This window comes from Balearica regulorum, chromosome 10 (genome assembly GCF_011004875.1).
Source record: "Balearica regulorum gibbericeps isolate bBalReg1 chromosome 10, bBalReg1.pri, whole genome shotgun sequence".
In the NCBI taxonomy this organism is placed as follows: domain Eukaryota; kingdom Metazoa; phylum Chordata; class Aves; order Gruiformes; family Gruidae; genus Balearica; species Balearica regulorum.
This window is the reverse complement of record NC_046193.1, coordinates 22,273,158-22,298,300: the sequence shown is the minus strand read 5'-3', so window position 1 is coordinate 22,298,300 and position 25,143 is coordinate 22,273,158. Positions and strand designations below refer to the sequence as shown.

The following is a 25,143-nucleotide window of genomic DNA, read 5'->3' as shown; positions in this document are numbered from 1 at the left end:
CTTCTGTTTTGGTGATGCGACAACAAAGGCGAAGGCTGAGGATGTCTGTGTTGCTCCGTTAGGAGCAAGGTCTCTTTCCTCCCGTGGGAATGCTCAGAGTTGAAGCACTGCTTTGCGTGACTGCTTAATTTTAAGCCAGTGTGATTTTTAGCAGTTACCAGTGTATTTGGCATCTGGGCACAGCACGGATCTCCAAGAGCCAACCCAACAAAAACTGCTGTACCTTTTGACAGAAATAGGTGACAATGCGTTTATTTTTTAGCAAAAGGGTAACATACATCCATACTCTGTTACTGGTTACAGACTGTGACTTTGAGGTGCGTGGCATGGCAGCCTCAGTACGTAGCTGTGCGAATGACGGGTCTCCGTTTAAACCTCAGATGCGCAGACTGGGGTTGTTTCTCCTTCGTCTCGCTGAAAGCATTCATTCCGGGCTGGAGCAGCTGGCTGTACAGCTGTATTCTCTGGGTGTGCTTTGATTTGCAGTGAAAGACAAACATGTAATTGAGTATAGGACATAGAATCCTTTTTTTTTTTTTTATTACTGTAGAGAACTCTTCAAATGGAATATGAAGGATATGAAACAAAAAAATTAGTTATGAACACTTACTCGTGTTTTAGAGCAATGGGTTTGTCAATGCCCTGTATCATTAGGTTGCATATAGTCCTTAAACACACTGCAGAGTCTTTGGGGTTGTTCACATTAAATGATCTTGTCCAAAACTAAAACTAGTTGGTACTCCAGTGATTTTCCTTCGCACTCTGATCTTTTCTGATAAAATAATTCTTTCTTGGAATGAAGTCCAGCAGAATAGGCTGCAGCAAGAAAAGCTAATGTTTAAAAAAATCTGCCAACAACTTTTACTCCAGTTGTGAGCAGAAACCTGGAACTGCAGTTTTTAAGGACGTGGACCTTATTTAGATCACCGCAAATCAGTAACTCCACTGAGGATGACAGGATTTAAATCCCAGTGTGTCCCCCCCACACTCCATAACTGAGATCAAAATTGTGGTTTCAAGTGATTTTTTGGAAAAAAAAAATTAAATCATGTCATAAAATTCCACAGAAAATGTTTCACAGCTGCTCAAAATTTAAGGAAAGTTAATACTTCCAGATGCACTTGAGAAAAATCTCATTTACCTGATTTTGCACCTAATGTACCACGGAAGTTAATGAGATGTAAGCTCTTAAGTCATTTAGTTGCTTTTGAAAATTTTACTTAATGATCAATTCCAGCTTTTCCAAAGTATTTATTTTCATGTATTTCAAAAACTGTTGTTATGATTCTTTTATTATGATTCAGCATTCCTTTGGTCTACTTGACATAAATATACAATAGTACAAATTTTACGGTAAATACCTTACTAGAAAGAAAAAATCAGTCTTTTGTTGCTTTCGTACCAGTAGAAAAAATAACAAGAGGGTCATAATGTGCTCACAAATAAGGGCAGATAGAGAACTGGAGCAGGGAGACAGGGGGAGGCGGTCAGGGGTTTTGCTAAGTGGGAAGTTCTGTGCATTAGCAGTAAACGGGGTGGCGGCAGGGCGGCACCGCAACGCTGCCTGCCGGAATCGCAGCCTGGATCTGACTCTTACTGACAGTCAACAGCAATTGAGGTCTCCGGAGGGAAACGGCTGAAAGAAAAACAGGGTAAGGATGAGGTGAAGGGAGAAAGGTTGGCGGGGAAGCAGGTAGCTGCAAAGTTAAATAGAAATTAGAAGTCCTTTCGTGTCATCTCTTGAGATCTCGTGATGACCAAGGCTGTACAGGACTCGCCCTTGACTGGCAGAAGGGCGTGGGGCAGGGTGAGACCAGGGAGAGGCTGACTACAAAGCAGACGTACGAGAGAGTGGGTGGGTAAAAGTTCTCAAATGTAAAAAATTGCAATAGTTGGAAAGAGCAGAAAAGGAAAGATTAAAAGGTTGACAGTTCAGGGGAAACACAAAACATTCACTTCTGTATGACACTGCAAAGAAATGTTATCTAGGGGGTTTGGTAGCGGTAGTATCTTTTTTTGCAGGGACACAGCACCAGTATTTTAACGAGGGCTATGTGTAACAGCCTTTGAGATCTCCAGCGCAGGCACTCTGGGTTTTCCTGAAGAAGGTTCAATGGCAGCACATTCACCTTGCCCTTCGGTCTTGGGCTTTCCGTAGCTGTGGGCGCCAGCGCTGCAGTGGTGGTGCTGTCGGCACGGTGAGCGCGAGAAGGCAAATTCCAGTTGCAGCAGAAATTCGTGGCATTCATGTCGGTGGCGGGTCGTGGAGCAGGATCAGTGTGTAACAAACAGCTACTCTTAGTGTGTTGGGTGGGTTGTGAAGGAGCTCCTCCGGCACCGGTCCCATACGCCTGTGTGCTTTTCCAGCGCGACTCGCCCGTTGCGCACATGTTCATCATGATGCTTTGCAGGACGGAGAGATGACTAGAAAGAGGTGTGCCCCAAGGGAATTGTCCGCTTCCCATACAGGGTGCATCGGCTGTGGTGGAGACGTTGCAGAAGTAGCTCCCAGCTGCTTATCCCACTTAATTTCAGGGATTTCACTGCAGTGGTTTGTCCTCAGTCTTGTTCTCAGGGTTGCCAGCACAAAGCAAAAGGAGTTTCCTAATTTGAACTCAAAAAGACGCTCCTTTTATCACTTACAGCTTGTCAGTGGCAATAGCGCAAGGTCATGCACTTCTCGCTGGACCTCAGATTTATCACAGAATCACAGAATGGTTTGGGTTGGAAGGGACCTTAAAGATCGTCAGGTTCCAACCCCCCGCCATGGGCAGGGACACCCTCCACTGGACCAGATTTGCTGATCTATTCCCAGTTTTAACCCATTTATGAAACCAGTGGTCAAACTGTTGGCCTTTTCTCCTCATAACCTTCTTTTAGTAACTAAATGAGTACATATTCATGAGGTGGGGCTGGAGGGCAGATCGTAGCTCTGTGAAAGCATCGGTGTATTTGTGCACTTTATTCCAAGACCGTGTCCAGTATGAGTCTTGGCTCTTGGGTGAAAATATCCTCTCTCAATCCAATAGGATATTATGATTTAGGTGAGGAAATGAAAAGTGGATTTCGCTGGAATACTGCGTGCCACACTTGAGTGAGCTATTTACTCTTCAGGGGACTGAAATATTTTATTATTGGGCAACCAAGTGGAAGTAACACTGCAGGAGTTTAGTTGGGTATGAAATATCTACTCTTACACAGCATTTCTAAACTTAGCCAAATGAAAGATAACAATGTTTTTTCCCCGTACTGTTTTTAAAGTGGCCAGTCGCAATCTCTGATTCTGAGCAAACTGGGGGTGTTTCTTTGTCTTCAGTGACTAGCAGATGCAAATACATTTTGAAGGCAATTAGGCAGAGTAGTTTTATTTTTGCTCACAACAAACTGCAAGCACAGAATTGCTAGCACAAGGTTGAAGGTTATTAGCTAAGATTATATGCCACATGTGATTAATTTCTTACCCAATGTTTTTTTTTCTTTTATTTGCAAAATTTTAAATTTCCAGGGGATCTGTACAGAACGTTAAGGGGAGAGGTTACAAGGCTGGAAATACTTATCACTGGTGGCTGTGTGTGCAGAATACACTGCATTAAGTAGGTGCTTCTTGCTGCTGAGCTGTTCCCAGGTAACCTGCATCTCTCTCCCAGATTCCCAGCAACATCAGCTGCCCTGAAATACAGATCAGCACATCCTGGAGAAGCGTGTGGCTGTCATAAGGCCATTTTCTCCTGCTGTTCTTCAACAGCATTGCTCTAAAAAGATAACAAATGACATAAAACTGCCAAATAGGTCTGCAGGGAACAAAAGGCCCATTATTTCCCTGGTGGAGAGGAACATGTTAAACATTGCTTTACTTCCCATACCCCCAGCTGCTGTTGGCAATTGCTGATCAAAGTGCTGAGTTCGTCGTGCTGCGTGGCACACGTCCCTGCCACCTTCCTTTTTGCCAGTCATTGTGTTTCTGAAACTGCCCAAACTGCAGAACATGGCTAGGCATAAACGAATCCAGCCACACACGCGCACCCAGCAAAGTTCTCGGCGTGGTCTTGTCCCCAGCAGCAGGGACTGGTCAATATGAGGATGTTCAGAAGGCAAGTAGATGTCAAAGTTGTTGGGTGTAATTGAGGATGGGAGATGGGGACAGGGAGGAGGAAGAGCAGGATTGCTGTTTTGGAGGGCAGCCCGTGCTTAGGTTACCTCATGGTGACTCATGATGGAGGGTTTGGATAGGAGGCTCAAGTAGAGCACGTGGGCTTTGCGTGATCTTCGTTACTGAGTATCTATGGTATAGCTGTACAAAGGCTGCGGGAAGCTGAGGAGATGATGGAGAAAGGGGCTTGGTCTGCACCATCTGACACCTGTTCAATTAATTATTTTCTAAAGACAATTTTATGATGTCATGCAAGTTGGAAGCCATCATTTTGCTGTCAACCGTGTCCTCACTGTGTCCTTTTCTCTGGAAAAAATAGAGTGAATCTTAACGGCAAAGGAGCTCTCAGTTTTAATTCATCATGCCAGCTATAATAATAGAGGCAGTTTTAAGGTTAGAATAGCATATAGACAAGGTGATAATTATTGCTCTGAAGCTTTTCTGGAGAAGGCAAGAAGAAATTTCCCATTAACATTACAAACAAATACAGGAGAAGGTGATGAATAAATGCTTCCCCCATGCGACTTCGCCATGATCAAAAGACACTTGCCTAATCCCAACATCTAATTGTCACATGATTAAAAATGCATGAGATCTCATGAACATATAAAAGATTGTGTATAGCAGCATAAGTACTTGATTTAAATGCATAATTAATAGCTTCACTCAGCTTTATGTTGAAACGCAAGATCAACAAGGCATGTATCCATGAGATGTACTAAAGTTTTTTGCACCAAAGCAGCTTATTAGTGAAGCTATGCTAATCACTTTTTCATTTTTAGACAGTTGACGGAAGGGAAAAAAGAAGTTTGAAGCTATTTGTAAATTTTGGGAGGGGCCTTTGATATATTTGAGAAGCTAGAGAGCTAAAAAACTTCAAACACCCTCAAAACCCAGGCACATCCATTATTTTAACAATTAACTTTTACTTACCAAGAACGTATTTGGTATGTAAAAACATGTAAAAAGTTGCACATTGATAGTGGTCATAAAGTGTAGAAAAGTCTGTGCTTGCTCATTAGGTATCTCTGTAACTACCCACGTACTTCACCACAAACCCACCCTGCTTGTGCCTCGTGTGCGGGCCCTGCGGAGAACTTCCATGGATTCAGAAAAGACAACGTACAAAGCGTCTGTGGGTTCAACTGTAAATGAGGCATTTATATTATTCCCAGTGCACACATAGAAACACCACTGCTTTCTGAGGTTTTGCACTTCTAACATATTAATTCAGTAAAATACTTCAGAGTACTAGTTAGTTTTAAGCCTGTATAAAATACAGTTCAGTATTGGGCCCAGACGTATTACTGTCTTGTTAGTTTTAGCCATCTTAATTTCTGCTTTTGAAGGAACATTAATTCAATTCACGTTTTTTGGGGGGGGGTTTGTTTTGAAGTATATGCCAGGATTCAACTGTTTTATTTCAGCTTGGTAGCACTGAGTTGTTGGGGTTTTTTTGTCCTAACTGATCGCAATGACAGCTAAATGTCAGCTTCATTTGTATCTTAGCTCAAAATATAAACAGAAAAGTATACAAAAAGGAAGATGTTTTGTTACACACTGTGAATTATTTCTGCTGTGTACCTCATGCCAAACAGTTTTGATTCTGCATGTGACTTACAGTTCTAAAGCCATACCCATACATTTTTCTGATTAAATTATTTTCAGTATTTTGCATCTAGTGCAGAGAAAACACTGCTATTAAAATAAATGCATTTTTAAAAAATTGGAACTTTGTTGAAACATAATTCCATTGAGAAAAAAAACCACAATATTTTTATATAACATTTTGGATATATTTTATGTCAAAACATGATCACCAGTCAAACTAGTGACATCTAAACCCAATACATTATTGTGACTTCTAAAATAAAAAATCAGAACAAAACTAAATCACCATGTGTTGGTGATTTAAACACAACAAAACTCTAGTATTCTTCAAAAGTGTCTACTAAATATAATAAAAAGAATAAGAGAACAATTAACATTTAGTCTGTTACATTAAAAAATTGGATGTACGTATTTCTATTGTCTGTTAGCTTTACCTAAGCCTTCTCAACTACTACAAAAATAAAAAGAAAAAAGAAAACTCATTGTTCAAAGTCAAAAACATTCAGATCAGTTGATACAACATTACAGTACAGTCAACTAACATCATTCAAGGTCTCCTGTTCTCAGTGTACGAGTCCTTAGACCAGCGTTACAAACCTAGTTCAATGCAGTTTCAAAACTGTATGTTAGCTTTGCAAGATACTGTACTCTACTGATGGCTTCAGAAGAATGGGGTTGTGTTACGTTGGAATCACAGGGTAACCCCAGCTCTCATTAATTTTATTCAGCACTGTAGTTAGAACAGCATTAAGTTTAGCACAATAACTAAAAAAAAAAAAAAGGGGGGAAAAAAAAAAAGAATTGGAAGCTAGGTGAAGCTGCCATTTGTGTCAAACAATTGCGATACGCTATACTAAAAAATTCTGAAATATCCACCTGTCCTCACTGCTCTGCCACAAACTAGCAAAGTCAAAAATACAAAAGTCTTCAACTTCTCATTTTTGCAGAATAAAGCAAAAAAGTCTTTGTGCTCCTTACTACCAGAAGCAAAATATCCTCTGAGTTACCACATGTAATAGCTTCTGGATGTGTCGACTTGGGTTGGCTTGGTCTCTGCAGAACCATCCTTGTCTTTTTCACTGTCGCCTTCCCAGAGATTAATAAGTGGAGGGTAGAGCTCATTCAGTGGGATTGAAGAGGTCTTTTGCATATATTTTTTCAATGAGTGGTGGTAGTTTTTTCTCTTAAATCTTTTTGCAATATAAACAGAAATGGAGGCGAGGCTAATGACAGCAAACATGGATCCCATCACCGCTGCGAGGGCAGTGCTGGTTTCTTGGTCTGAAATATCTAGCGCAAAAGCTGCATTTTTTGTTGTAACGTTAACGCAGGACTTCTGTGTTTGCTGATGGATATTTGACACGGTTAGACACACTTCATAATCCGTAGATGGTTGTAAATGCGTGAGGTTGTATTCGTGTACATCAACCGGGACTCTAGCAGTGTACGTAATGTGAGGGTTGTCAATCTTCATAGTGGCCGATGACCATTTTAAATTGGAAGTCATGACATTGGAATTAACTTTCCAAGAAACTAAGATTGAATGTGATTCAGCTTGCTTAACATAGATTTTCAGAACCTGGGTACCATCCAAAAGCGTTCCGTTCACCCGGATAGTAGCAACCCTCGTGTCAGCCCCTTCTATGTTCTGAGCAACACAGGTGTACCTCCCGGAGTCTTCAACCTGGATGTTAGAGATTTCCAAGGTGCCTTCACTACTCAGCTTGTATTTGTCAGAGAGACTTTCGACAGTTACTTTATTGCCGAGAGGAGTGACCCAGTAAATTTCTGGCTCGGGTTCTGCCATGGCCCGACAATCTAAAAACACTGTCATGCCGATGTCCAAGTTCAAGTGATTTGGAAAGGTCTCATGAGAGATCATTGGAAGACATTGTTCATTTGAATCCTGTGTTAACACTTCCTTCACCTGCTGTCCTCTGTATTCTGGAGGCATAGCGCAAAACATGGATAGAGGTTCCATGAAACGGATATTGGTTTTGTTTGAGTTGATCCAGTGAATGACACAGTCGCACCTGAGCGGGTTACTGTGGATACTGATCTCACGCAAGTTTGGAAGGGATTCCACCGTCTTTTGGTAGACTGCATTCAAGGCATTGTTGTTCAGCATCAAGCTCTCCAGGGCAGGAACATTGCGAAATGCCAAACGATGTATGTAAGACAGCTTTGGATTGTTGGTGGCTTCGAGCTTTGTAAGTTCAGGCAGGTTGTCCAGTGCATACCTATCAACAGAAACGAGTTCTCCCATATTATTGATGCCAAGCTCTTTCAATCTGAGCATGTTTTTAAAATCACCTTCTTGAATTTTATGAATCGGATTTTTGTTGAGATCCAGGAATTTTAAATTTGGAACTTTCTCAAGTGCAAGCTGAGGAACTTTTACTAATTTGTTGTCATAGAAAGAAAGACTTTCAAGACTATCCAAGCCTACCAAGGCATTGCCAGGAATGTCTGTGAGATACATTCCTGCCAAAACTAGACTCCTTAAATTTGAGAGTGGTTTGAAATTCATATCTAGTATTCCAATCACTGGATTTTCTCCAATCATGAGAATCTCTAAGTTGGGAGTAGAATCAAACCAACGGCTGTCGATAACCTTTAATTTGTTGGAGTTGAGATGTAATCTCAAAAGATTCTTCAGGCCAGAGAATGCATTTGCAGAAATGCTGCTGATCTGGTTGTGGTTTATATATAGCTCCTGAAGATTGCAAAGGTCTTGCAAGCAGTAGTCAGTCATCTCCGTTATTTGGTTTTCTTCCAGGTGCAAAGTAGTAAGCTGGGTGAGATTTGAGAGCCCCACATCTTTGATGCTTGTGAAGTTATTTTGTGAAAAATCCAATTCTGTTAAATTAAACAGCTGTTGGAGTTCATCCGTGGTCTTTGCAATGTTGTTGCTTTGTAACAGAAGGACTTGAGTGTCACTGGAAAGATTGCTGGGGATTTTTGTTAGTCGAAGGTCATTGCAGTCAACTGTCGTGGCTTCCCTGTACGTTGACTGTGGTGTAAACCATGGCCTGATTTCACATACACAAAGCTGTGGACATTCGTTACTCGGTATGGAAGACTCAGTTAATGAATTCATTAACAATTCTAGCACCAACTGGCAAACAGTTAAAACCACCCTAATCTTCGCCATGCTGGTCAGCTGGTGAGTTCAGCTCCCCAGCCCCTTAAAATAACAACAGATTGAGAGGGTAATTTGTTATCAGGCAGAAAATGTAAAGCTTAAAGTTTAAGGTGAAAGGCTTGGACATCCAGAAGGTGAAGGTGATTTTCTGAGTTTAGAGAAGACAAGAAATGGTCTGAAGACTCTCAGCTGCTCCTCTATGTTCCAGAATCTTCTCCAAATCAGTGTCTGAAGATGTTCCTGTAAACAGATTAGGGTATATGTTATTCTCATCTTATATACGGTTCATATATTATTTCATTTCTTCATCCTTTAAAGAAAAATATCTGAAAATAATCATTATTGTAACATTCATCTCTTATGAAAATCCTGACCTGCTATAGTTAAGTTATATACGGTTTGGAACTCTATTTTATTTGGGATTTACATGAGAAAACTCTCAGATAGTTCCCGAGTGACTGTTAACGATGTACGCAATCATCTGAAAATAAAACTTTCAGATACCTTTCAGTTTTACTCTGCAACATTTGTTTGGATGGCTTGAGAAACGCTAAAGATGGCGGGTATGCCTGCGAGTGCAGCGAGGGCCCAAACAGGCCTTCAGAGCCTGATCCCCATGGGAGTCAGGGTGCCAGAGCTGTCCCCGGGGCGCGTGGAATTAGGGCTCAGGAAGATGGTGGTTTATACATTCCAAGCTAAATGCGTATGAACTTTGCCAAAATTCATCCGACTTAATCAAATCGGTTCCAGATAACAGCTTAGATTTAATCCAGCTAAGCACCAAACAATATCAGTAAAATTGATTAAATGAACGTACTGTCCTTATTTTAGCTGTTTGTACTGCATTGTGCATCGTATGTGAATTGTTTATCGCAATCCCAAATTACTGTGTAAACCACACAATTTATATCTTTTTAGCCTGAGGTTACTCATGCAAGAGTATGTTTAAATTAACCCAACAGCGTCCAGCGTACCTCAGAAAATCTGTCGTGTCGTGGGCCTTTAAACACATATTCAAGGAAAATCCAAGCTCTTGGTGAAACCTTTCTCACTTTATTGAAAAAGTAAGCTCCGGGAAACCCTTTGTTATCTGCAAACCTATCGCTGCTGCTGTAAAAAGCATGGGTACAGTTTTGAAAGTTTCTGTATGGCTGTGTGTAAAAATGTGCAGTTCGGGGCCCGTGCCGTTAAATACGGCGGCTGCCTGTCCTCCAGTTCAAAGCATGCTGCTTGGGTGATGCTGCATGAACTGATCTTCTCCAACCAGCACTTGTGGTGGTGATTTCACCTGCCTCGCTGGATTCCTCTTGGCTCGCTGTGCACATCGATCTTGGCAGATAAAGTACACCTTTGCAGTACTTCACCCCGAAGGTTAAACAGGTTAGTGCCTCCGTTCAACAAGCTTTGAATTAAATACAAAGCGTAGGCGAGCAGGGCATGGGACAAATCTGACTAAGGACAGAAAGAGCAGACCGCTTGAAATTCAGACCGACACTGAAAATCTGATGCTCTAATGATTGCAGTTGAGACTCCTCAAACAAAAGTTTTGTCTTTTTATGTAACTAAAATAATCAAGTTGTGCTACATCTGAGACAGAGTACAGAGCAATGGTAAACTGTAAGAGCAGAAAGCAGGAAATTGCGTCTTTTTCAATTAGAACGTAGTGAAGCCTCAACCTAGTCAAAGCCCACAAAAGATATTACTATATAAAGTATTAAAACTAAATACAGCTTTCAAAAATTGTTTTTAAATAGTCATCTAGATAGTGATGACAGGAATGCCATTTATACAATGCTTTTACTTCAAAATCTGATCAGCATATTAAATAATGAAATTACATTATTTCAGATTACAATATAATGCTATAAGCAGAACACACTAAATAGCATTTTTATTTTGGCATGCTGTTATTTGTTCTGTGGTTGTGTTTTGGAGGAAGGGAAACAGGAATGTCAGCCAGAAAGTGTTTGACCCTGTTGGGTTAGATTTTCTCTCTGGTAGCTGAGACTTCAATGAGAGATGAGAATCTCAGACCATGCTGGAGGGGGAAAAAACAGATGTAGAACAAACATTCCTTCTCAAATAACTTTCAGCTGATGGAAGAATTGAATAAGACAGTAACTGCATTTAAAAAAATAAATCCTAATGGCCCCGTAATCGTAAGGAATATATTAACATAGAGCGATGAGGAGACTGACATAAACTGAGTTACGCTGACTGTAAAGGATGCTTATCTCTACAACAGTACATTTGTAGCTGACCCAAACCAGACAGTTCTAGCAATATTGATGACATCTGAAGTTTAATTGGTTTAATTCCAGATTTTTCAAATTATCGTATTTTGCAGTTAATACTGCAGGCAGTGATTTCATCTGGTAACAATTTTGGATGGTACTGGAGGTGCCTTGAGCTGCCACTGCACCTGGCAGTTCCCGCGCAGGGGGTGGCTCCGGTCCCACTCTCAGGCACGAAAGGAGCAGCCCGACCGGGGCAGCAGCCCGCACCAAACCAGATGCCGCTGCAAGAGGCAATACTCCTCCAAGTGTTCACGCCTTCGGAGTCTCTCCTGTAACTTTCTTCTAAGTAGATGAAGAGAAAGAAGTCCATCCCTTATAAAGCTGTGGACCCTAATGATGTTTTAGTACTGATTTAGCTCTGATGTCGTTATACAAATCATGTAATACTTTAAAAATGAAACTGCCCAAAAAAAGACTTCAAAGCTCCTTTTAAAATGTGTCGTCACACATCTAGATTTTGAAAAAAATTTTGAATTCGTTCCTTCCTTTGTTGAATATTTATATCCTCTTACTTACACATTACATTTATTGTTCATCCTTGGTAAGAAGGCATTTCTGGTTTATTGAATAGAGTTCTGGGTTTATGATCACTGTAGACATACGATTTTACAAGTTACTAGTGACACTTTCTCTTCTCTAGCTATTTTCTACTGCAAATGGATTTAATTTTCTTTAACTGGAAAATGTTCTTTAGAAATGACCTGCACATTACAGTCTCCAATCTCCCCCAGCCCAGGGCAGCTTGGATGAAGCTATAAATGAAAACCCAGTGTAATCAAAAAGTAAATTCTGGTCGGCTCCACACGCCCCAGTCCATTTTAGTGCTGTGCTTATGTGAACGGCAGCCCAGAGGCCACAGCATGAGGGAAAAGCCAAGTCATGGACTTTTGCTTTAGCTGCTGCTTGTGCTATAAAACCCCATCCGTTGCTCTGATAAAAACTAAAGAGGCAGCCGTTATCAGTGAAAAAGTGCACTGCGGGTTTTTTATGTAACTAAATAGCAATGGCTGCTTTTGTTCTGCCATTTATATCTATCTATGATATGCATGGCCATCTCAGCTCTCATGTCTGTGAGAAGCAGCTGCCAGCTCTCTGCCTCTGCTGAGCGGTCACCAACAGCCGTCCCTTCGCCCCCGGATGTCTTCAGCGTTGGCAGGACTGGTCCCAGACCCCTCTGTGATGTTTAGTGTCCAAAGAAACGAAAAACCACAATATTTTTTGCTGGGAGAATATGTTTCTTGACTGTTCTGAGGTCCTATGTAGAATTATAATCACATTTTCCCAAATAAAAACTAGACAAGATACGTATGAAGGAAATACCTTCTTTTTCTTTTTTTTTGGGTGGATAAACTGGAGGGCAACCAAGCTTTGAAAACAAAATCCCTGACAGTATGCAGTGCCAAATAGCCACCACAGAATCATCTCCAAGCCCATGTGGGTAAACCAGGGATGGCTCCTGGGAAAGTTCCCAACTCGCTGGAATCAGTGAGACTGAACTGAGAAGAGTTTGAGCGTTCGGCTGTGCCCCCTTCCTGCTAGACAGCTCAGCATTTTGGCCAGCGAGATCCTTTCTGTATTAAGCTGTTATTTTTTTTTTTTTAATATAAATTTAATACAGTATGTCCCTGGTAGCCGGGTGCAGTCCAAGCCAAGGACAAGTCAGGGGATCAGTTCAGAAGTTTTTGGCTTTTGAAGGCCAGGGAATGTTTCTTACAGAAACACCAGAGCGGAACAAGGGCAGAGCAGTGGCTCCGGGCTTCTTGGGTTCAGGGAGAGTATCAGTCCTCAAACCCTCCCTTAGGACAGCCACATCACAAAAGGTTTGGGGATCGTTTGGGTTTTTTTTCCCCTGAAAATGGTATTTAATATAGGTCATGTGACTGACAGCACTTTTAATTATGTGTTAAGAATTTGTTTTAAAAATACTGGGTGGGGAGACTTCCCCTAAAGAGTAAGGAGGAGATACTGAGCTTGCAAAGGAGAGCTTTTGGCATTCTCTGCCTTTCCTCTCATGTATTAAATTTGTATTTTCTAGTGTACCAAACCACTACAACAGTTGTAACAGCTGTTAACTTGATATCAACAGAAGTAATGGTTAATTTTATGGGAGAAATATGCAGGGAATTAATTTACTAGGGGCTAAATAAATGCATTTTTCATACCACCTCTTAGAACCCAATGCATTAAGAAACGACATTTTTGTCAGTAAGCAAACCCACGGCGGCTGTCTGGGCTATTAGCTCGTTCATGTTTCTTGTGGGCAGCAGAAAATGTGAGCATCACTCCTGTGTCTCCCATCCTGGAAATGGAGGTTTGTGTAGGGCTTCCTTTTCCAGCTTGGTTGTGAAAACTGTTTAATATTGAGAATTTGTTTGGCCCAAGAAATCGTAATGGTGGGTATTTGGTTATGGAGCAGAAGATTCTTAATTTCAGCTCTCCTGTGGGGTGGAAAGAGGTGTGTGCCAGCCGCTGTAGCCTTGCTGATGGCTGTTAAGAGTTTGTTGAGTCGTTCAGGTGATCTGAAGAAAAAGTATACTTAAGTCCATAGTGCAGTAAGAGGAGAATATGAAAGGACAATTGTGAAATAAACTGTTCATTAAAAGTGTTCATAGTTAACTTGCCAAGTAGAAGAAATAGATATTAAACATTTTTTCTTGGTAATAGGACGACAAAGTGGTGTCAACTCCTTGACAACTGTATTAATGGTCACTATTAAAAATTGCTGAAAAAAGAAATAATATAGTCTGCATATGAACATTTAGATGTCTGCTTTGTAACAGTGATACTACCACAGAAAATCTTCTCTCTCCACAGTTAAGTGGTTCATTCTTGCAAAGTTTCTTTTATATTGCAAATGGCATCAGCACAGATTTTGGTTGGCAGCCATACGTACTAAATGTGCCTAGGTGAAAGTCTGAGGGATCAGATACATGAAGAAAATTACCTCGGGCTAAGACAAGCAATTTATTTTGCACTTGCTGTGAGCCAGAAGCACACACTGATCCACAGTACCTACCCATCTCTCCACAGAAACATTTTCATATATTGAGCCTAAGTAATGTAGCTAGTCTTTTGGAAAATTGTCTGTTGTGCTAATGTTCTGCTAATGACTCGTGCAGCTTTCTTGTTTCCCCATCATCATCGTTTGTGAAACTACTGCCATATAAACACCCTCCATCATCAGTCAGTTTGCGAAAACTTGTCCTGGGCTGCTGCATCCTGGATTCAGGTGGGTCATTAGGAAAAGGCACCTTAGGCAGCCCCACGCCAGGGATCTGGCACACATGGCAGTGACCGAGGATTAGTGCCGAGACGTAAGAACTGGTGAGGCTTCAGCTAGAGCACGGTGATCAAGAAAACCGAATTCAGACTGGGATCAATGCCAAGTGTTACTCCACAGTCAGGGAAAGGAGGAGCCTGTTTAGACAGGGGACACTGGAAGAGATTGGCTTGGGTGATCTGGCCAAGATCAAGCCTGAAGAGCTACTCAACACTAGAAGCAACACTGGAGATGAACTGGCCCATAACGAGCTCAGGTTGAGTTCATACAGTCAGGTTAAGACAGTCGGACAAGCTTAAGGAAGGGGAATTGTGCGTATGTTGGAGCTTAAAAGTGACTTGCCTTGCTTTGAGCTTCAGCGGGGCCTTTGCGGTTCTATAGCCACCCATTTGCTCTAGAGAAAAACGGAGCTATCGGTGCCATGCTACAGGTGAACGATAGCCTTTGGTAGTGCTTTAGGAGAGGGAGAGACATTGAAGTACTGCCACTACATCACACAAGCAAGCACAGCACAAACCCTGGTCTTTTGTGTTACTAAAAATCAGGGCTTACTCCAGTCAAGAGCATCAGTGACCTTGTACATCCTAGAGAGGGAGGCTGGACTTGGAGTTTAATATCCAGGATATTTACAGCTAACTTACGGAATGGGCTCCTTTCCCAGGAATCAAATTTACAAGTGCAATCCTGACTATTTAGAAAAATATTGAGGAATCATGCCTGATAGTAAGCCTTTTCTATTGAGGTTTTTAAAGTCTCTGATGTCATCAGGAAATAAGCTATTTACAAGCCTGAATTGTGTAAAATACAGAAAAGTCAAGCTGAAAATCATACGTCAGTTCAAAAAGCATACCAAAATCTGAAAATGAGAGCTTGTTACTAAAAGCGAAGACAAAAACAAGGGCCTATAGGACATGTAATAATAAATCACAGAATACCAGGTTGGAAGGGGCCTCAAGGATCAGCTGGTCCAACCCTTCTTGGCAAAGCTATCTTTCTTGGCAAAAGCTAATGGTATAAAGTTTCAAAACACATCCTGAGGGATTTATAATATTTAAGGTATGGGTTTGTTTTTCCCTGCAAATAATGCCTACTTTTTCTTCTTGTCTGTACACACATTCCATTAAAATAAAGTCAGTGTTTAATTTTAGGGAAAGCTCTGGTGAGAAGGCGACTTGCTATATTTCAAGACCACCTTAGCATGCTTTATCTGTGTTCTTTTGAAAAATACTAGTCTTATCTCCACAGAAGAAATGCAAAAAGCATTCTATTCATAATGCCTGCACTGCAGAAACAGCATTTACATCTTGAAAATTTGTAATTTATTGGGGTTTATTCTTAAGACGTGCATCTGATACAATGTTTTTCATTACAATATTGAAGTAAATTTGCAGGGGAGAGAAAAATTCTTTTCATTCATACACTGATCGCGAGTACAAGGGGCTAGATACCACGCAGAGTACAGCTACTGTATACTGATGGCCCATCAAATCAACCATGGAATTGCAACCCAGCTTCTGTCATCTGTTTGAAAATCTCTTGCAAATTACCATTAACAAGTCATATTAGAAACATCAGGAATAATAAGTGCTTTCCAAACAGTGGGTTGTCAAATTATATAGTCTGTTTTTTCTTCAGGAATGGGAAAAAACCTCATAAAACCATTTAAAAGCCTTGAAAGCCTGAATAGCAAGATATGTTTGTACAGTAGTAATATTCTTACATTAGAAACCCAATTTATTATCTTCTTTCTTACAATGTCTATTTTCATAAAACGGATCAATCTCGGGACAATACAGGCCATTCTTTTATTGCCCATGACTGTATTTCATGTCCTGCTACCCAGGGTCTGCCCCTGTTCAATAGGAAGGTAGAAGTAAAGCTTTTCTTTCATTCGATGGAGAAGAATCATGTCAGTGACTATTATCCTCATTCCACATAATTACCAGATAAAATCATTTGACTAGATCAGCTTTCCTGACAGCCAACCAAATAACTTCCACTGTCAGGTTAAAAGGCAGTTTCACGAGACCTTCCTTGCTCTTCCCTTCTGCACTGAAATGCAGGACGACTTCCTGCAGCTGATGGAGGACAAACCGCTGGGGAAATTCTTTCATTTCCACCTGTACACGCTGTAACGCATTCATGGCCTTCTGTATGTTTTAAATGCGAGGGAGAATTTAAACCTAATTGGTTTTAGCTTGTACAGTGTCTAAAATTTACGGAGCATAACTAATTTTGGAAGACCTGTTCCAACTATTTTTTGCATTTAGTGTATCGGCTGGCTGAAGAATGAAAGAGGACCAAGACTAGACAAATACTGCTTCATCTTCTAATAATTTAAAGAATAGAAATGGAATTCACTCTTGGTAACTTGAGATCTCAGAACCACATGGAAGAATCTGAATATCTTGTTACCTGTGGGGCCACCTGCCTCAGGAGGATTTCATGCTAGAACTCAGATAATCTCTGCTTCTTACTATCTATCAAAATCAGTACAGTTCAAATATTTTTTTTTTTTTTTTATTGAAGAGAAATAGCTCTGAAAAAGGAACAAGGGCATTGAGAGATTTGGTTGGATTTTGGAGCAGAATTTCTGTTTTGGTTGACTACTCTGAGAACCAAGGCAGCTTGGCTAGTGGAAATGTTAATAATGGTGAAATAAAGACCACATCAGAAGTATTTTTAACTATGAGAAATATGGATGCCAGAACTCCACGGGATTTTCACAAAGCAACAGAAAATCCTCTTCCTCTCTTTTTTTTGCTGACTGGCTTTCTGGCAGTGTGATTATTTTGCTTCCTACACAGTTCTAGATCAAACTCCAGTTTTTATGAGTCATTCAGGATCTCCCACAGTTGGGAAAGACCCCGGCGCGTAAGTAGTTGTTACTACCATAAAGGATGCCAGCAAATCCTGTGCTAGAAATGGTAGCCAATAAATAAAAACTGAAATGAGTCAGTATCTCCGTATGTATCATAATAGCACTGGCTGTAGGAAATGCATAAACTTGTTATTAAAAAATTATAGGTACATGTACATAATAAGCCGGCCATCTATAGCTTCAATTGTTTATCTTCAAGCAAGAAAAAAAGAGACTTCTTTTTCTGGTCGTTGTTACACTCTACTTTGATAATTCTGTTTCCTGTGGCTGTACTATGTATTTGGTTTTCAGTTATTAGTGATTAAGTATTAAACTGTATTTTACTGTTAGCCTACATCTATATCTCTGTAGTTTATACATGTAGTGTGCTTACTCAGACTTCAGCCCTTAGAATAAAATAGACTTTTATTGATTTTTGTTCTGGGAGTTATATGCTTACAACATCAAATTCTCTATTTCTGAGCTATATTTACATATAAATTTTAATAAAACCATATATTGAATTGATCAATATGGAGCCACCTTACTGTTCCCTCAAGACTGTGAACATACCAATAACAAAATAAAAGGATTTATCACGAGAGGCACTGAGAGGTCTACCATAAAGGCTGTTAGCACCAAGATAAAGGTTTGGAACTCAACCAAGTCGAGATGGGCTAGAAGTAATTCCACTAAGTGGCCACAGATTTGGGGTTGGTACTACTCTGAACTAAGGCTGTACTCTGATCAAAGAAAAAAGTTATTTTCTCTCCAGTTAGACAGCTGGTTTACATGACCCTCCCCTTCCCCGTTTCACAAGTCTTTCTGCACGTTTGACTGAGCTTCTATGTGAAGTTTTTTCTTTTTTCTGAAGACCTCCTTCTTCCATTCACAACTGATAACCCAACGTACGGTTATACTGTACTGAGAAAATACATCTTTTATGGAGCATGTGTTTTCCATCATTATTTTGTTCCAAAATCGTTTAAGTAGTATTGCTTGGAACGTAGAGCAGGTCTTCTGCCATGTCATCAGGGAAGGAAGGCTCATTCCACTGAGAATGGCGAAAATGTTAATAGCCTATATTCAGCTATTTCTCTTCATCTCAAGTATCACCTAAATTTTGAGACTAACTTTGTTTCATGCAGAAGACAGATCACAGTCTTGCTTTGAGAAGTTCATGAGATGAATATAGAGAGAAAAAAACGTCGTATTTAATGTATTTGTATGTTTAAGAATAGACGTATAAATTGTTCCTTTAGCTCCAGTCCTCAGTCTTCTCATGGCAAAAAGTCAGCAGTTTTTCCGCAGATGGGTTTACTTCATAAAGTGCTTGCAAAATATAGAGGTGCTAAAATTGCTGCTTATTGCAGAAAATGTAGGAGAGGTTATTTCTCTCAAAATTTTAAGTTATTGAAGCTTTGTAGATAAAGTCTTTACCTAATTAAGGTGATTCATTCAGACACAGTTTAATTAGTATATACTAGACTTGTTTCACTTAAAGGAGGCAGAAAGATAAAGGACAACATATTTGCCAACAAATTTATAAAGAACATTTATTTGGTTTCACTCTCTGCCATATACTATGATGAAATCATTTTAAAGACCTGTTCTGAAGCAGCTATTTAAAAACTTTTCTTTTTGCAACTAGTTCACTTAACTGTGGTGGTCCATCTATGGGTAAAATAAGTTATTTTTGCAACGCATTTACAAGTCACTGCAATGCCTATTATGAGTGCTGGATCTCCGTAACTATCAATATTTACTCTATTTCTGTTAGAGCGATGGATCATTTGTAATTTAAAAATTTAGCAAGGCCAATCAGTAGCTCATCTGCATCCTAGTTTTATGCAGCACATTAGCAAGGTATGCACTTACTAGGTATTTTTGGACTTGCTTAATCAAATAAATCATATGATGCATGAAATAACAGAAAATGTAGGATGCATTATAGAATCACATAATGGTTTGGGTGGGCAGGGACCTCCCAGCCCATCCAGTGCCACCCCTGCCATGGGCAGGGACACCCTCCACTAGCCCAGGTTGCCCAAAGCCCCATCCAACCTGGCCTTGACCACTGCCAGGGAGCCAGGGGCAGCCCCAGCTTCTCTGGGCACCCTGTGCCAGGGCCTCAGCATCCCCCTTGTAAAAATGTTCTGAAACATCTTTAAATTACAAAAAGACAATCCAAGCTTTCAGTGATACTTTTTATAAAGTAAAATACTACTTTACCAAATTTTGGACAAGCTCAGTAATTCCCTCTGAATAACTTTTATGTGTTTCTTAGTAGTTACTTTGTCTGATTCTTCACCTTGTTGCTGACTAACCCCTGAAGACCATAGGAAAATTGGGCTTGGTCCAGTTGGCCCAAGTCTTTTGGACCATACGCAAACATGGGAGCTTTGACTGCGCGGGGAGCTGAGCTGGCATGGCGGTGCACGTTCCACCGTGCTGCTCCAGTTGGGGGCTAGGGCGGAGTTAAGTGGGATTCCAATTTTACATAAAGACAAACCCCAAAGACTGCATTTTGCTTAATGACTCGAGTTACGTTGACTGTACAAAAGTAGTTACAAACCACATAAAACTAGGCATTGAGGAGTATACGATATACGAGACATTTCCCATGAAGTAAAACAGCCCCTTAGTCTTCTCCAAACCATTAATGTCATCTTTAAAACCTGACTCTGCTAAAGTAAGGACTAGTGACCTCTGGTAAAATACTCCAGTGAAAGGGACAGAGGTGGAAGGCAGAGATGGAGATCTGGGTTAGCTGCATCGTCAGCAAGGGAGTTTTGTGGGTTTGAAAAGTATTTCTAGAACACCAGGGAATCTGGTTTTGGTCTCTACCTTGTAACATCTTTGATGTTCACTACACGTATATGAAACCAGAGCTTGGTATGTCTGGAAGCCAACATTCAGTAGACATACAAGGAGTGTCTAACAGACACACCAGACACATCTTTACAGAAGTCTCCTCTGTCCCAGTGTCAGCCCTGCCATTTTGCAGTCCTACACTTGACTTTCAGACCTCCTGCTTGTCTACAAAAGCAACTCCTTTGAGGTGAAGCAAGTGGCTCCCAGCTGAGGATGCCAGTCTCAGAAGTGGGACGTGCCCGGCCAGGCCTGGGGACCCTTTGGGACTTCCCTGCTGGTGGTCCCTGAGGAAATGGGGCTGCACTATCCAGCTGGGACTCGGGCTGCCAGCGGGACGGGGCAGCGATGGATCCCACCCACAGCAGTGGAGAAACAAGCTGGTTGGTAGATCCCGCTCTAGTCCTGCTCCTGGAGCATCATGGTATGAAGAGCACCATCCACCCCGCCACCTGCCTGGGGTTTTGCTCCCTTCCCACGCGAGAAGAGCCCACTCCGCACAAGCCACCCGTGCGTTACCCACCCTGCCTCCTCCCCTGCCTCGCGGCACATCGCTGGATACAGGCGAGAGGCTGCGCCTCCCCGAGACTCGCTGAGATGCTGGTGGGAGCAGCCACAGGAGCCCCCGCAGAGGGGAGCGCTGCCACCCCAGCGTTTGCTAACGCGGGAGTAACCAGCGAGAGGCAAACCCTGCCAAATACCTTGGGGGGGGCAGCTTCAAAAAGCGGTTGGGACTCCTGCTCTAATCAAAGCTGACAGATGCATAAATTGCTGGAATCACCAGAGTTAGTTAAATTAAATACCTGGAAGTGAGATGCTGACAATCTCTAGAATTTCTAAATAAAACCCCTAAGTAATCTTTGCCTCCAGCGTTAAATGGACTGCTTTGGTTTGTGAAGCGGACAGGGAAAATACTGTCCTGTGTTACCGCAGAGGACTGAAGGGCGGCACCTTAGGAGAGAGAATTATGTAGCGAGACCACTGTACCCAATAAAATAAGGGAAAGAGCTGTTTCTTTATGGCATTTTTATGCATTCTCAATATAGCATCCTGTTAAATATTTCAAGACTGTTACTTACAATTGCTTTGCCCTGTCGTTCTTTAAGTTACAAAGAAAAGGAAAAAAAGCAATAGGCATCTATTCCATCTCAAATACTTGATCTTTAGAAACTGTGCTCCAGGTGAAAACCAGGGCCCATTCTTCTGATAATTCAGCCAGCTGGAAAGTCAAGAAAATGCTGGCTTGTATCACCGAATTAAGATCTTATGAATTAGGTGGTGAAGTTATAAAAAACATTTTGCAGTAGAATTTAAGAGCAGAGAATAACTCTCTTCCCACTGAGGCCAAAGACTTCTGCTGTCTTCAAGAAGAGGAGAATTAGGCCAATACAAAATAGGCCAATCCAGTATTTTCCTTCAGTGCCATACATAGAAAAATGAAAGACATCTAAATCGCAAAACAAAATTTGAGCAAAGTTGCAGGGCTTTAAGCAGCAATGCATAAGAGAATGTGGTTTAGAACGTTAATCTGGGTACCTCTTAAACCCTGTGTGGAGGCACGTTCTGTTCCTGACCTTATGAAGTCCGTTAGTGGAAGACTTAATTACTCGGCTACAGGAAAAGAATGAGGCTGTAAAAATCGTTGACTAACTCAAGCACATCCCCAGTAGACTATTTCCTATCAGAGTAGTCCTTTGATTTTTCTTTGCAGAATTTAAGCACCCTGAGTCTTAGAGAAACACCGTTATTTACTAGTTTTATGACATACCGCCAAAATCGGTTTCCAAGCTGTCCTGGTTTCAGCTGCGATAGAGTTAATTTTCTTCCTCACAGCCAGTACAGTGCTGAGGTGTGGATTTAGGATGAGAATAACATCCATAACACACGGGTGGTTCAGTTGTTGCTAAGTAATGCTTATACTGAGCCAAGGACTTTTCAGCTTCCCATGCTCTGCGGGCGAGGAGGAGCCCAAGAAGCCTGAGGGAGCACGGCCAGGACAGCTGAGCCAAGCTGCCCAGCGGGATATTGCACACCCTGCGACGTCACGCTCCGGGTATAAACTGGGGGAGCTGGCTGGGGGGTGGTGATTGCTGCTGGAACGGGCTGGGCATCAGTCAGTGGGTGGTGAGCAACTGCATTGTGCATCCCTTGTTTTGTATGTTCTTTTAGCATTATTATTATTTTCTCTTCCCTTGCTGTCCTATTAGACTTTTTATCTCAACCCAGAAGTTTTACTTTCTTTCCTGATTCTCTCCCCCATTCCACCAAGGGGGGCAGGGAGCGAGCGGCTGCGTGGTGTTTGGCTGCTGCTGGGTTGGACTTCGACATAAGCCAGCTCCATGGTTTCCTTTACTCTCCCCCATCCTCTTCCCATACTGGCGTACATTTTAGTTGTAGAGACAAGACTGAGCATGGGAGTATTTCTGAGGCCGCTTCCTTGAATTTCTGCAGATGCTCCTGATGGAGCAGGCGTGGGAGGGTCGTCCCTTCCTGCCTCTGCTCCCCCAGGAACCCAACAGGCATCGCCAACCTGCGTAACAACCGGGAGAAAAACTGTTTCCACTCAAAAGTTGTGTTTTGTGTAGACCTTGCTGTGCCACAAGTTATTTTTAAGGAAGGTGTGCTTTGTATTTGCCATAGCATTTAGGACCTGATCCTGCTAACTAACTTAACTGCTCTTGACTGAGGATTGGAATTTATGGTTCCTGGGAGCATCACGCATCTCCCGGGATGGCATTCCAACTGGGAGATGTGAAAATCAGCTGTCGTGAGGCTGAAACGCAGGTTCCCTGGCCATTAGCGTTATAGAAACAGATAGGAGCAGAAAAGGATTTATGTGCTTCCAAAAACTTTACATAGATTTTCTTCAGTTCTGTGTCTACAAAATGTCTGCCAGGAAAAAATCTGGAGCTTGGCAGGATGAAGCCTCACACGTGTATTGTTCGTGTAACTATGGTAACCTACAAATGCCACCAGTGTTTCCATTTCATACACAAATGAGGGGACAGCTGTGGAGACCACATGTCTGCCAATGGAATAATATATGTGAACTGGGATGGCTTGGTCAGAAAATTACAACTCATTTATATTAATCAGGGCTTCAAAGAACAGTCACCTCCGTAGCTGCAAAGTGCGCAGTAAAAGAAAGTGATTTTTATTTCTGAAAATGTTTGGCTCCTCAGTAAACATTTTCAGCATCTTGCTACTTTGCTAGTTGGAAAAAAAAATAAAATAGTGCTGTTAACAACCAGTGCTCTTCTACAAACGTCACTTAACTTTTGTTCTTTGGTTCTGTCTTTTTCTGATGATCCTACCACCCTGAGCCTGACACAAAGCCCGACCTGGGACCAGGCGCCCTCCAAGGCGTTCGCCTGGGGAAGCAGCGGTTCCAAAAGAGGCAGAAATAACGTGGCACAGAGCTCTAACCCATCTACCAAAGTGAAAAAACCTTTTTTTTTTACTCATCAATATTAACAGAAATAAAAGATTGAAAACAATTCATACAAGAAATTAAAAAAAATTCAAAATTATTGTTTAAATGAATTTGGAGTTTATATCATCCCTTACAACCAAAAAAAAATCCATAGACTCAATAATGCAAATAAATTACCTTTTCAGTAAATATTAAACTATGGAAGCTGCAGTACCAGTAATACTTGACTGGGGCTATGATTCATCCAAGGTGCTTTAAGTGTCCCTACAAAAAAAAAAATAAAAAAAAAAATCAAGAGCTGGTAGCTGCCGCCTGCCTTGGCAGCAGCAGCCTGCCGACAGACGGATGCAGCAGGAATACGGCACGCCGATTAGCAAAAGTTTTCTCTGGCTTCTGCAGTGCCACGATACTGTATCGAAGTAAAACAAAAGGCTGCAGCATTACCTCCGCGTGGGCTGCCACCGCGCCTCGTGTCCCAGCGGCGATTAGTATTTCTTCAAATACGGAGGGGTACTTAGTGTTTAATTACGATAGGATGATGAAAGCTTTAACTAATGCTTATTTAAATGATCATATTTCCTCTATGAGTTGGAATCAAATGCACGTATGATTGGTTCTAAACCAGGGCTTCCCAGCCTCCAAGCTGGAGCCGTGCCGACACAGTTGTCCGAGCCCTGCTAAATCAGACGGAGGAGAAGTTTCTTTTTGCAGCCTGAGTTTGGATGCGCTCAGCATTAGTCGTGTCAATAAAAAAAGGTCTTTCACGGTTAACATTAAAAAGTTTTTATCCTTTCATAATCTATACAACTTGATTCAAAAACCTGTTTCCTTTAATAATCAGTAGTATTATCCTGTCTGTTCTAGGTAAATGGAAAATACTTTATAGCCATCACAGTAACTGGTCTATTAAAGTCCAAAATGCCTACTAGGAGATATAATTTTATAGGGAACTACATAAAATTTTATTCCAATAACTTTTTAACCGTCAAGGCAAAAGTTACGCTCCAGCTCTTGCCAAGCCCAGGTTTCACTCTTTTCGGGCGGCGGTCCGACGCGGCGCCGCAGCGCTGTGGGACGGGGATGTCCGGGGCATCGCCCGCTTGCCCTGGCTGAGGAGGCACGCCAGGTCGGGAGCCCACAGACTGATCGGACATGGCAAATCCCGGACCCTTAACTGCTCTGTCATCTGGGAAGCTCCATGCATTGGCTTTTCTCTCTCTCGGTGTGTCTGTCTTTTAAATTAATTTAAATTCCAACTTCCAAGACTTTTGGACATAGTTTGGTGGGACCCTTCAGACAACAGCCGGGACTGATGCAGTGTGTGACTTTGGTCATTAGAGCATCTGCGAGATACCTCATGTACGTCTGAATTACTCTCCATAAAAGGTTTATAGTCTTGTTTAGAAATGTCAGGTTCGTTTTATAGTCATCCTTGAAGCTGTAAGGAAAAGACTTAAAGGTTCACAAACTATTTTTTATTGAAGAGATTCATTACT

General features: G+C 41.5%; 1 protein-coding gene and 1 long non-coding RNA gene across 6 annotated transcripts in view; one reads left to right on the top strand and one right to left on the bottom strand.

The window, feature by feature from the left end:
* The window catches only part of LOC142603190 (uncharacterized), a 246,655-nt gene that overhangs the window by 133,363 nt on the left and 88,149 nt on the right, over positions 1–25,143 (top strand). The window lies entirely within an intron of this gene.
* LRRN1 (leucine rich repeat neuronal 1) lies at positions 1,072–23,912 on the bottom strand. Its single transcript, XM_010298748.2, has 2 exons — positions 23,825–23,912; positions 1,072–9,146 (listed from the first exon to the last, which is right to left on the bottom strand). The coding sequence occupies exon 2, from the start codon at positions 8,913–8,915 to the stop codon at positions 6,765–6,767; it is 2,151 nt and encodes a 716-aa protein (XP_010297050.2). The 5' UTR covers positions 8,916–9,146; positions 23,825–23,912; the 3' UTR covers positions 1,072–6,764.

Excerpts from the sequence above, each read along its gene's own strand:
- LRRN1 (XM_010298748.2), bottom strand. The coding sequence starts at position 8,915 with ATGGCGAAGATTAGGGTGGTTTTAACTGTTTGCCAGTTGGTGCTAGAA.